This window comes from Poecile atricapillus, chromosome 2 (genome assembly GCF_030490865.1).
Source record: "Poecile atricapillus isolate bPoeAtr1 chromosome 2, bPoeAtr1.hap1, whole genome shotgun sequence".
In the NCBI taxonomy this organism is placed as follows: domain Eukaryota; kingdom Metazoa; phylum Chordata; class Aves; order Passeriformes; family Paridae; genus Poecile; species Poecile atricapillus.
Genome location: NC_081250.1, coordinates 89,998,112 through 90,010,796, shown reverse-complemented (window position 1 = coordinate 90,010,796; position 12,685 = coordinate 89,998,112). Strand labels below are relative to the sequence as shown.

Sequence of the window (12,685 nt, the reverse complement as noted above, 5' to 3'; positions counted from 1 at the left end):
CCGAAGGGCAGGTGTCACCTCCAGGCGGCGGACGGTGCCACCCCGCTGTGTAAAGCGCGGGCTCGGCCGGGCAGGCAGGAGGCTGGACGGGGTCCCCGGGGGGCGGCGGGGCTCCCCCTACACAGGCAGGGCGCTGCCCCGGGGAAGTCGGCCGGGCTCAGGGGCAGCCCGAGGCGGGAGCCGGGGGTAGCGCAGAGGGACAGGCTCCCCAGGGGAAGAGAGGGAAAGTCCAGAGCCGCAGTGCCGGGACGGGGACGGCACACACGCCTCCTGCGCTCCCGGGGGACATGGCAGAGCCCTCCTCCCGCCGGCGGGGAGGGAGCCCTGGGAGGGCAACCTGGGCATCCGCGTCGCTCTGGGTTTGGTACTCCGCTTTAAAATGCAAAGGCTCGTGGCATGATTGGCTTTCTGTTTACAAGTGAAAATGGGGAGAAGGCTCACGTTTTCTTTCTCCGTGTGGTTTCCCCACCTTGAACGCTGCAAGGGCAATCCGAGGAGGGAGAAAGGGGAGAGAGAAGAGAGGATTTCCCAGTTTCAGCATTCATCAGATTTACCCCGTCGTTGCACTACAAGGTGCAGCGTGTGTCGAACATTACGAGCACGGGGCCATGCAAATGACACAGGCATGAAAGAGCCCAGGCAAGAATAAATCTGTCGATGTACAGATGTTCCCTATTAACGTTACTGTTCAGCCTTGGTGGTTACTGTGGGAAGACCCGGATTAAAAATTCCCATTGCCACCCCACCTCTGCTGAACCTTTCTCCCCACACCTCTTTGTCTTCGCTTAATTAGGTAGGATATAATACTCTCTTTTTCTCCTCCTCTGTCTTATTGAGACGTCTGCCCAGGCTCACGCCTTTAAACAGGAATGATATTGATCCCTCCTCCCCCTTCTGTCAATCCCGATTTGTCCCTTTTCCTGCTGAACAAACAATTAAGAAAAGAAAGTACCGAGCGCGCGGTGAAACTTGTCATGCACGGGCTCCCGCGGGGATCCCGGGCGCTGCGCGGCCGCGGACACCGGGCCCGAGCCCGAAGCGGCCCTGGGCACCCGGGGCTGACAGAGGGTGGTGGGAGGCAGCACACCGGGAAGGGCATTTCGGACTGGGAGCTCGCTGCCGGTTCGCCCAGCCTGGGGCCCGTGTAACTTCTCCGCGGGAGAGAGCGGCGGCGGTGGCGGCGGTGGCAGCCTGCGGCTGCGACCGGGCGGGACAGACGGCAGGACGGAGGGACGGGCGCAGGAGGACGGAGAGGACGAGCGGGAAAAAGCGCTCCTGCCCCGACCTGCTCGCGGCTGCCGCCGGCACCTGCCCCCCCTCCCCGCTCGGCTGCGCCCCCACCTCCGCCCGGAGGAAGCCCCCGGTGCCCGGGCAGCCCCTGTGGGACCGAGCCCAGGGCGGGCAGCGGCGGCTTAGCCAGCCTCGGGGGCGCTGCAGGGAGCGGGTCCCCGGTGCCGGGCGCTGCCGCGCCGCCCCCCCTTGCCCCCTCCCCGCGGCCGGGGGGCGCTGGCCCAGGCAGTCCCCGGCAGCTCCGCGGCGCCCGGCTCCGCCGCGCTGCCCCCGGGCTATGAATAAAGCCGAGGCGGCCGGGGGGACAGGTACAGGTGCCCGTCTCCTGCGCGCAGGGCTACGCCGACGTCCCAGCCCGCCTCCTCCAGCGGGAGGGAAACAAAGACGGCGAGAGAGGCAGGGAGAGTTGCCTGTAAGTTTAGCGCCTTTCAGTCGTGACTCGCGGAGATAAATGATAGTTTGGAGGTGCGCGCAGTTAATCACCGCCACGGCTGCCGTACAGCGTGTGCAACCCGCAGATCATTAGGTTAAATGGAGGACATTCGTGTCCTTCCAGAATCAATGCAATTATTGTTGGCAACAAGGACAACAATTGGAGTGGCAGCACTAATTTTACTAACCTGCTATTAATTATGGTGTCCCCCACGCCCCAGACGGCGTTTATAACCCGTGGAAGCAAGCGGCGCTGGCTGCTTCTGTTTTAAAACGGGAAAAGTTGGAAGTGGAATGCCTGGTCGTGTTGGAAAGTGTTAATCAGTAGGAAAGAGTGTGATCAGTGGAACTATTCACTTGAGCGTCACTCTGGTACAGGGGGTTAGTGAAGTGGCTGTGGCGCCTGGGGACCGAAGGCTCCGTGCCGCGCCGCGCAGGTACCGCGCACTGAGACATGTCTGCGTTAGCTCCCCGCAGCTCCCTGCCACGCCAGCCAGCGCAGACCAGAGCAGAGAAGCCCTGCCATGGCACAGCCATCGCTACCAGGTTTTAGCCGAAGCCTGGCGTGAACGCAGGTAAAAAATTTATTCTTTTGGTGGTGGTGCTTGTGTGTGTGTGTGTGTGTGTGTGTGTGTGTGTGTGTGTATCTATGGAAGCGGGGGGTGGAGGGGAGCGGTGGGGCTTACCCCCCCCACGCCCCCCTTCTCCTTTGGAGCCTGCTTTAGCAGCAAGGCAGCTGGAAATCAACTGCTGGAGGGAAGAGAAACTATCCGTGATGAATCATTTGGCTTTGTGCAATCTTTACCTAGGACAGAGGGTAAATGTATTTTAATATACGTGTGTTATTTCTTGGGAAGGGGGTGTGGATATGATATTCAGCGAGCACTAAGGTAAGGTACCGAGTCAAACTTTCTGGATTTTAAGGCGAACTTTAAAAGACAGAATTTGACCTTGCAAGCAGGAAAGTTTTACCTTCGCAGGGAAGTAAGTTGAAGCTGTCGGCTGCCAGAGAGCTCAAAGGTGGTGGTGTCTGAATGCCTGCAGGTCTGCAGCACTGGGGATACAGGAACTTAGAAAGGAAATCTTATACAATCTTTGCTTTGCTAGTGAAAGTGTAATTGCGATGCTCTGCACCGAGCAGGTAAATGTGGGCATGTTGTAGCGTCCATCTATAGCTGTAGACCAGCTGCTCAGGTCGCAGCATTTGCTTCTCTTACTGAAAAGTTTCGTGTGTGTGTGTGTGTGTGTGTGTGTGTGCGTGCGTGTGTCTGTGTGTGTGTACGTGTGTGTGTGTAGGTGTGCATGTAAGAGAGAGAGAGAGAGAGAGAAAAAGAGAGTGTTGGCTCCAATTCTTAAGTGTGAAAAGTTAATAAATACAAAGAACAGAATGAGCATGTGAGGCCTTTCTGCTTTAATCTAGATTGTTTGCCAAGAGGATTGAAGACTTACAAAATGAAAGCATTCAAATGGATAGCTTTGAACAACTGATTTTACACGTAGTTGTAAACTGAGTAAATTAATTAGCAGTGCCTTCTTATGCAACTGTTTTGTTGGTCATCATGGCTCTGCCAATCCCAAGCCATGGCATGGGTTTGTGCAGGTCGGCAGCATCATCTCGCTGTCCCTCGATTCAGAGTGCAGGAGGTGCAGTTACACCTCAAATTGGCTCAGGAAAGAAAAACCAATCATATTTACTGTCAACAGCAAGTTTATGGGAGCTAACCTACTTGAAAATGTTGTAGGCTGCCCTCCGTTCCACGTCAGATTCCAAATGGGCAACATGTAGAGCTTCACAGCGTTTGTCAGGCGGTGTCAATGTTGCTTTAAGTCTGTAACATAAAAACAAAGCAAACTCAGCTGAAAGAGCTCGCTAAAGTCTGTTTAGCCCATAAGCAAATTCCGTTGCTGAAATATTTCCAGGAGTGGCAATAACCCCTCCAAAAGAGAAGGCGATGAAAATGCAGATAGTAAGTGTAGCTGCATTAACTGCCTCTAGATCATGTCCCTGAAGACGTCCATCAAAGCCTGAGTCCTGAAGAGGTTCTGTTTTACCTGCTGTGGCCTGTTCCAGCATCACACTCTTTCATTCTCATTCCATGTTTTTACAATAAAACTTGTATGAGCATTGGCTCCAGGTTCTCAGAGGAAAAGCTCATAACCCTGTGAGAGAGACCTGGCTGGGCTTTGGACGGGAAATACCTGCTCGCCTGAGTGTGCAGGCTGGTTCTGACCAGAAGGGAACTCTCCAGCGTTTCCTATTGATCACAGTGGGTTTTCCTTGCTCAAACTTTCGAGAAAGCTGTGTGTGTTTCTTTCTCGAAAGCTGTTAACTGCATTGTACAGGAAAGGGGCTTTGACGAGGATCAATTTTTACTGCACAGCAAAGACTTGCATTTTCCAAATGCTTAAGGATATAGCCCACAGCATTAAGCGTCTTTGCTTGGATTTGAACAGTGTTACGTTGTTTATGTGCAAGAACCACAAAGGTTATTTTAAATCATTGTGGGGCTTAATGCATGTTTGTGCTCTGGCACCAAAAATTCAAGATGAAATATAATTGTGTTGAGTTTCTTATCAACAAAGGGCCATTATTTGTAGACTGTAAGTGAAACAAGACATCAACAGTGGGGGAGGACGTAATGTCAGCTTTCAGCGTTTAAGTGTTTAAGGGTATTAAGTTTTTTTGTCGCTTTTTCTTTTTGTTTGTTTGTTTTGGTGGGTTTTTTTTAATGACTGCTTTCTAGGGAATACAGATTGGAACTGACACAAAGCTGACCGGGGATAAAGGAATAGAGCAGGCAGGCTGCAAAGAAAAATGACAAATAATTATCATGATTAATACAGGAAAGTTCAGTGCGAAAATGGGCACCAGAGTATTTTCATGGCGCAGTGAAAGACAACTGTGATATATAAATAGACAAGGACTATAAATATTGAATTTCTCCTTGTATTTTAAAGTTTAATAGACTCATCTAAATATCAAAACCTGTAGTGTACTGTGGGCCACTGCGGAGTTGACATCTGCAGTGGAAAAAAAAAAAAAAAAAAAAGAAAAAAAGAAAAAAAAGCACCAAAAAAGCACAACTTCAGGACATTTCCCAAACTGTAGCCTGGAAAACTAGGAGGACTTCTTCAGGCAGTTCTCCAGCTCTCCCAGCTAATTATAGTGCTTTACACCGTGCCGCTCTTGAGATAAGTGCAACTATTTTCTTCCCTAGCACCGGTGAGTTTTATTCCAGAGCTTAAACAAACATCCCCCAGCGCAATGGGCACAGGAGGCAGAGGGAGCAGCACGGAACACTGCGTGCAGACCATTGTGTAAACACTGAGTGTCTTTTCTTTCCAAACAATGCAATAGTCCGTCAGCACTCCGCATAGAAGGAAGCTGCTGGTAAAGATTCGCTAAAAGTATCATTATACCTTGGTAGCGCCAGGGTATAATGTAGGAGGAGGACTAGAGAAGCCCTTCTAGAAGAGAAACCCAATGGCAAAGCTATTAATATTCTCAGAAATAAAAAAGAATTAGCATTTCAGGTGACAAAAGAAAGAGCACTTTCTTCCCATCCAAAAATCAATACAGAATTCCAAACCGATTATTTATGTCATTTGATTCCCTTTCTTTATACGTTTCTCCCGGCTACAGATACTGAGCTGTCAGGATAATTTGCATGTACTGTATCTGATATCTTTTATTTGCAAACATTCTAAAGCGCCATAAAACGCCTCTCGTTGTAGTCTAACTCGATCTGAGAACTAGTATTTTCATCTGTAAATTAAAGCAATTACGCAGCAGATATTATATTATGTGTACTGTGGTCTCCAGATAGTCATCAATCACCCTCAATCGAGCTGTCAGTGTGGGCAGATTCGTTTCTGGGAGGCAGTCTTCCAGCTGGGGAGAAGAAGAGAATATCATCATTAATTAGAGTGTGACCCTGGGGCTATTCACATGTCTGAACCCAGGAATCTCTCTGAGCAAGTCTGCACACCATGGAGCAGCGTTCGACTGCACCAGCAGCCCAGCTTCAGCCTCGGAGCTGACTCCTCCGCTTCCTCCATCCTCCGGGGGGCTGCCTGCTTGCCCTGCCCCGGTGGTACCGGCCGTCTGGGGAGAGGTGCTGGGGCTGCCAGCATCTTCCCCCCACGGCCCGTTCCCTCCGAGCGTGCAGCAGAAGGGGGTTGCTGCCTGCTTGTGTGTGTTTGGGGGGGGGGGGGGTGGTTCCCAGAGCCCCAGAGGGTAGGGAGGCTGATGGCAGCGGTGGGATGGGTCGGGTAGAAGGGGGTGTTGGGAGTTTGAGATGGGATCAAAGTCGTTTTAATGTGAAAAGTCACATCTTTTCCATCATTCCTCGGAAGACGCTTGTAGGGTTTTCTACCTGTAATCACATGCCTGGAATAAAAGCCGAAAAGAAAAGCAGGCTTGCTTATCATGTGCTTTATTGTCAGCGTTAGCGCTAATTTTAACTGTTGATTAAATCTTAAATGAAGACTCAGTCGTGTGTCCCTTCATATGTCTTGTTTGTAATTGAGACTAATTATTACTGTGGGGTGGGAAGAAGCAGCTGCTCATTAATTAATTTCTAATTAAAAGTGCTTACTAGCCTTTCAGTGACTAAGGAGGGTGGGGAAAATAGCTGATATAACATTGATCCTTCAGATTAAAAACATTCATTTCCTTCCCTTGCCCGCAGAAATAAATGTGTTGCAAGCAGGCGTTGCCGCTACCGAAGAGCTTCCCAAACTTTTCGCCCCTGTTAGGCAGGCTGAAGGCGATGCTGGAGAGTCTGTTTTCCATGCCAGGGGAAAGATTCCCGAAAATGAGTGTTAAACTTACAGGCAGGTTAATTTGAGTAGGTTTTGCGTGACGTCAGAGGCTCGACTCTTTTAAAACAACGTGCTTGTGTGCTGATGCATTTGTATCACTTTTCTTCTTCCCACCTTTTATTTTTCCGCGGGTGCAAAGTATTTACTTTTGCTATCACGTCTACTTGGAGCCTAGATGTAACAATTATTTCTGTGTCGTAGCTGTAGTGGGGAAGGTGCTAAAATCGCCGTACATATTTAAAAGAAAAAAAAAAAAAGTTTAAGTTTTCATGTAAATAAATTAAATGTGGTTTTCTGCTTCGTCCTATAAGCATCTAGGGACCTGTGGTTACCAATCAATTGGTACAACAGAGCAGAGCCAGGCTGCGATAGCGTGCTGAACAGACGCCTCGCCTTGTTTCTAGATAGCTGGGAGCCTCTGTACCATGTCCTATCCTCAGTTTGGCTACCCTTACTCCTCTGCACCCCAGGTAAGACTTTTTGCCTACCAACGCTAATTGATTGAATTTCAGTCCTTATCGATGCCTTCCGTCCGGGATGAGGGCGGCAGCGATCCTCTCCCGCATGCGGTAGCGGCAAAGCAGATGCTCGCTCCGCAGCTTTCCAAGATTCCCAAGTTCTGTACCGGGCATCAGTTTTAAAATGTGAAGAAACAGGCGGGATTGAGGATGTTTGGGGGTGATAAAGACGCGTGGGATATGGTTACAGAGATGAGAGAGGTGAGAAGGAGAGCTGGAGATCCCCAACCCCCACCCGCAACCCCCCCCCCTTTTTTTTTTCTCTTTCACGATTAAATTCAGTTTATCAATTAAACATGGACGTACGAAGGTCCGGCCCGCAGAAACAGAATGGGATACTCTAAACCAGCAGGTTAATAACAGATGCGTGCGTGGCTGCTACAAATCTGCAGTCAAAATAAATATGCATGAATGACTTCGAAAAAAAGGTTTAAAAACGCAGATGGGAATCGTTGTGCTACGAGAGGAGAAAACGGTGTGAACCCCAGTCTTGTGAAAACACCCCAGGAAAAGTTAGTTTTAAAATGCAGAGGGCCCGAGGAATGTATTATAGAGGATTAAACAGGCACAGTCACGGGGCTTTTGGTTGTTGTTGTTGTTGTTGTGGAGTCGTTTTTAAAAACTGATAAAATACTTGCACCTCTGCGCTTCTCCAGAGCGCTTCTATCACGATTGAAGTAAAATACACAGGAGGGAGGAGGGCGAGCGACACCCCAAAGCTACGACCTGATTTGAAAAAAAATACCAAAGCAACAAAACAAACCCAAACAAAAACCCACCAAGCCCACACAATCTGAAAACAACCGAACCCAAACTTGGTTATAGTTTGAGAAGTTCCCCCCACCCCGCCCTCAGCGCCGCTCTCTTTCCCTCCAGTTCCTGATGAGCACCAACTCCCTGACGACCTGCTGCGAGTCCAGCAGCCGGACGCTGGCTGAGACGGGGGCAGCCGCCTCCGCCCAGACCCCCGTGTACTGCCCGGTGTACGAGAGCCGCCTGCTCGCCACCGCCCGACACGAGCTCAACTCCGCCGCCGCCCTGGGGGTCTACGGCGGACCCTACGCCGGGCCCCAGGGCTATGGAAACTACGTGACCTACGGTACCGAGGCTCCCCCCTTCTACTCCTTGGTAAGCCGCCCCGGGGGATGCTCTCTCCCTCCCTCCCTCCCTCCCTCTCTCTCTCCCTCCCTCCCTCCCTCTCTCTCTCCCTCCCTCCCTCTCTCTCTCCCTCTCTCTCTCTCTCCCTCCCTCCCTCTCTCTCTCCCTCCCTCTCTCTCTCCCTCCCTCCTGTCCCCGCGCTCCCCCCGTGCCCCCGGGGGCGGAGGCCGCTCGGCGGGACCCCTCCCCGGGCGGGGGCAGCCCCGGGCGCTTCTCGTCCCCGCATGCCGCACGGCTCTCCCTGCGTCCGGCCCCGCGGTCAGCGGCTCTTCCAGCCCGGCGCTCGCTCCTCACGGTAACGCAATTAAAAGTCGCGCCTGACGAGCTGGCGGCCGAGTGCGGTGGGCCCATCCGGTCGGGCAGTTTAGGGCGACTCAGACCCAGGCTTGCAAAAAAAAAAAAAAAAATTATGCCCTCTTCCCACACAGCGTTTTTTCTTTCTTTTTTTTTTTTTTTTTTTTTTTTTTCTTCTCTCCCCTGCACCGTAACAGCGCGAGTTAATGTCCCTATTGATGTCGCTGGGCATCGAGGGGCCCCGGGAAGGTCCGTCGCGCCGGGACGCGGGCGGGGGAGCCGGGCGCGGTGCCGGGCGGGGGCCGGGCTCTCCCGGCGGCGGGGCTGAGGGCGGCGGGCGGTGTCTCTTGCAGAACAGTTTGGATGCGAAGGACGGGAGCGGCTCTGCGCATGCGGGCATCGCCCCGGCGGCTGCCTACTACCCCTACGATCACACCCTCAGCCAGTACCAGTACGACAGGTAAGCGCCATCCCCTCCCCGGCCCCGCTCGCTGCCCACCACCCCCGCCACCCCCTCCCCGCCATCGCCGCCCCGCCCCGCCAAGCCCGCCAACCTGCCTCCTCGCCGCTCAGCATCTCCCGGCCCCAGCCATGCCGCCTCCCCTTCCCCACACCGACACCGGGTCCTCCGCCCCCCGGGCGGGCGGTAGCGCGGGGGGCGATCCCTCTTAACCGGGGCGGTAATTACCTTTCCCTGCTCGGAGTCAGGCTTGGGCATCCCCTGTATATTTATTAGTTTTAAACCAGCGCAAACCCCCTTACACACCGTTCCCAGCTCAGAGGCCCATTGGGCGCCAGTGACCTTTCCTGGAGGATGTGCATTAAATATTCAGTCGCAGCCCAGTGTCATCTGCGTTAGGTTCCTACAATTTCAGGAACAAAAGGGTAGAGGAGATTACTAATAAAAGGAGTAAGAGGAAATATATTTCTATTAACACTTACACCCTGGGGTCACCCAGATGAATTTTGTTTGGGGAGGACTAATAAAACGAGAGGAAAGTGGTATTTCTATGAGTTTGCAAGCTGCTAGGATTTTCCTGCTGTCCGAAATGTTGACATTGACTTTACGGCAAATAAAAGCAAGCGATTCCTTCCCTCTTTCCGCCACCACCGCCAAGACAGAGCGGAAATTTGCATTGCCCGCTGCTGCTGCTGGCTGAACTCTTCCTTCTTGCTTTCCTTCATCGGCCTGAATTCTCTAGGCTGGTCTCCCTCATAAAGCTGACCTAACCTCATCCATCTCCCCCCTCTCCGGTCCAGCTGCCCTCCGGGGGGTGCAGCAGGCGAGCGGCCGGGGCCGGAGCTCTGGGACCCCGCGTCGGGCAGGTGCGCGGGGGCGAGAGCGAGGTGTCACATCCCGGGGCTCCCCTGTGCCTGCAGGTACGGGACGATGGACGGCGGGACGCGGAGAAAAAACGCCACCCGAGAGACGACCAGCACGCTGAAGGCCTGGCTGCAGGAGCACCGCAAGAACCCCTACCCCACCAAGGGCGAGAAGATCATGCTGGCCATCATCACCAAGATGACCCTCACCCAGGTCTCCACCTGGTTCGCCAACGCCCGCCGGCGGCTCAAGAAGGAGAACAAGATGACCTGGCCGCCGCGGAACAAGTGCTCTGACGAGAAGCGGCCCTATGAAGAAGAGGAGGAGGAGGAGGAGGAGGGCTCGCAGGAAGAGGCGATGAAGAGCGGGAAAGCCGAGGGTACCCTGCTAAAACCAGGCACTTAGCGGTGCGGCCGCGGGGGCTCGGCCGGCAGCTCGCCCCCGGGGCGGGCCTCGCTGGTGGGGGCGGCCGCGGGCCTCGCTGGTGGGGGCGGCCTCGGGGCAGCGCGGCGCCGACAGTGACCGTGTGTCTTGTTTTTGCTGTCCCTTCCCCCGCCCCCGCCCCGCAGAACCCACGGGCAAGGAGGAGAAGGAGCTGGAGCTCAGCGACCTGGAGGACTTGGACGCCGCCGAGTCGGAGAGCTCGGAGTGCGAGTTGAGGCGGCCCTTCCCGCACCCGCTCCCGCACCCGCACCCGCTCCCGCTCCCGGGCGGCAGCCACCCGCCTCGGGCCGCAGAGCTCCCCGCCAAGATGCCGCCGCCGCCGGCCGCCGCCGGAGACGAGGAGGAGGAGGAGGAGGAGGAGGCGGCTGCGGCAGAGCGGGCGCGGAGCTGCCTGAAGACGGCGGCGGAGGAGTGCGGCCCCGACCCGCTGGGCGGTCGGCAGCGCGGCTGCGAGTCCAAGATGTGCTTCCAGCAGGGGCAGCAGCTGCTGGAGGCGAAGCCCAGGATTTGGTCCCTGGCGCACACTGCCACCTCCCTCAACCAGGCCGAGTACCCCTCCTGCATGCTGAAAAGGCCGGGGGGCTCGGCCGCCGCCGCCGCTCCCGCCCCGGGCAGCGTCATGGACAGGCACCAGGATTCGCCGGTCACCAACCTCAGGAACTGGGTGGACGGGGTGTTTCACGACCCCCTGTTCAGGCACAGTACTTTAAACCAAGCCCTGAGCAACACGACAGTTTCCTGGGCTACCACCAAAGGAGCCATTCTGGAAACGGGCGCCTTGGGACGCGCGGTGGGGAACGGCGCCAACGTGCTCAAGGGGCAGCTCTCAAACCTGGCCCACCATGACTCAAACAAAGAGTTTCTGGCGTTTCCCAAATCAGGAAGCAAAATGTTTTGTTCCTAACAGGCTCGCCGAGGGGCAAAGGACTTTCTAACGCTTGAAGAGTCAGCTACACTGAAAAGAGACTTGCAAGAGTTTAAATTTAAATATAAAACTTGTTCTTCTTTTTTTTTTTTTGTTTTGTTTTTTTAAAGCAAACAACATAAACGAGGATTTAAAGTTCAGTTTGCTCAGTTCGACGGAAAGACTTTGCTCATTGCTGTTCTGAACATTTTCTCCTGGCTGCGACTTTAAGGGATCAATGTCGTGAAAGTTATTTAATTCCATGTCCAAAAAGCACGTACTATAGTGTAGACCTACCTACTTAAAAAGTTTACATCCGAAAGTTTACAAACGGGAAATTTTAATTCAGATTTAATTTAAGGCATGCCGACATTAGTTATAAAGACTTTTTGAGAGTTTTTCCTCCTGATTTCCTTGTTAGCATATAATTCACAAACAGCACTTCTACTAAGTTTACACCTACCGCACAAATTTATCTTGACAAAAAAAAAAAAAAAAAAAAAAAAAAAAAAAGAATATGTTAAAAGGTATGCTCACTCCAATAAATTGTCTGTTTCAGAGGTAACACAAGTGGTGGCGTTTTGCATTGGGCAACAAACAACTTCTGTGTTTCAAATTCCCCCTCGGAGCCTATCCCGGTAATTCCAAGGACTGTCAACAGGCTGCAGGGAGAGGGAAAGAGAGGCTCAGCGCAGCACTGCCGCGGGACTGAGGACGGACCCCGGGAGGCAGGCTGAGCGCAGGAGGGATGCTGGGCTGCGCTCCGAGCCGGCCGTGCCTCCGCGGGGCAGCGCCGGGCCCCGGCCGCCTCCCGGGCCGACATCGGGGACGGCGGCTGTCCGCCGAGGCCCGGCGGGGCGGGAGCATCCCCCCCCTTTTCCCCTCCCCTCCTTCCCGAGCTGCGGGCGGGCAGGGGTCGGCCCCCAAGGGCCGGGCTCTGCCGCGGCGTCGCCTCCGCCGTGCGCGGAGCAATTGATTCACATGGAAAATTTGATCTTTTAAAGAACCGTTTTAGCTTTCCAGCTCCTCTGCCAGTGCGGAGAATCGCTGATCCGCCATGAATATTTCAGCACTTCAGTACAGATGCTTTACCGTTTTGACATTAAATAGAGTGCAGCCAACAAAAAGAGAGAGGGAGGAAGAGAGCTCTCGACGTGTGATTCAGGAGCACTCGCAGCCAATTTACCACTTAGATAACAGGCGCTTAAAATATTTCATTTCCTTCCCCTGAATGGGAACAAACTTTACTGATCCCCGGACCGGGAGGCAGGGGAAACTGCTGGAAAAGAAACTGCGAGGCGATAATAGACCCCGGCTTACCCGGGCCGGCCTAAAACCCCTGAACTTCGGCGCCCGGCGCAGCGGGAAAAAACCGAGAGCACCCGAAGGACCAAACTGACAGCGGGACAAGCAGAAGAGCCTTCCTTGCCTCCCAGCATTCTCGCCCATCCCAGCCCAGAGGCTCCCCGTCCGTCCACCCCCCCTTCACAATACATA

The 12,685-nt window shown here is 53.8% G+C and overlaps 1 protein-coding gene across 3 annotated transcripts; it reads left to right on the top strand.

The window, feature by feature from the left end:
- Window positions 1-1,563: 1,563 nt before the first annotated feature.
- Window positions 1,564-11,740, top strand: IRX4 (iroquois homeobox 4). Of its 3 annotated transcripts, none has more exons than XM_058833512.1 (7): window positions 1,564-1,702; window positions 2,190-2,297; window positions 6,858-7,016; window positions 7,941-8,192; window positions 8,870-8,976; window positions 9,897-10,237; window positions 10,410-11,740. In XM_058833512.1, exons 3-7 carry the CDS (start codon window positions 6,972-6,974, stop codon window positions 11,186-11,188), a joined length of 1,524 nt encoding a protein of 507 aa, XP_058689495.1. In that variant the 5' UTR covers window positions 1,564-1,702; window positions 2,190-2,297; window positions 6,858-6,971; the 3' UTR covers window positions 11,189-11,740. The 3 variants fall into 3 exon arrangements, with proteins under 3 accessions (XP_058689495.1, XP_058689497.1, XP_058689496.1); XM_058833514.1 differs by having other exon boundaries at window positions 9,897-10,219; window positions 10,410-11,732; XM_058833513.1 differs by lacking the exon at window positions 1,564-1,702 and having other exon boundaries at window positions 1,724-2,297.
- The last annotated feature ends 945 nt before the right edge of the window (window positions 11,741-12,685 follow it).

Coding starts and splice junctions, on each gene's coding strand:
- IRX4 (XM_058833512.1), top strand. CDS start 6,972: ATGTCCTATCCTCAGTTTGGCTACCCTTACTCCTCTGCACCCCAG. Junction 8,977..9,896: donor AGCCAGTACCAGTACGACAG/GTAAGCGCCATC, acceptor CTGTGCCTGCAG/GTACGGGACGATGGACGGCG. Junction 10,238..10,409: donor GGGTACCCTGCTAAAACCAG/GCACTTAGCGGT, acceptor CCCGCCCCGCAG/AACCCACGGGCAAGGAGGAG.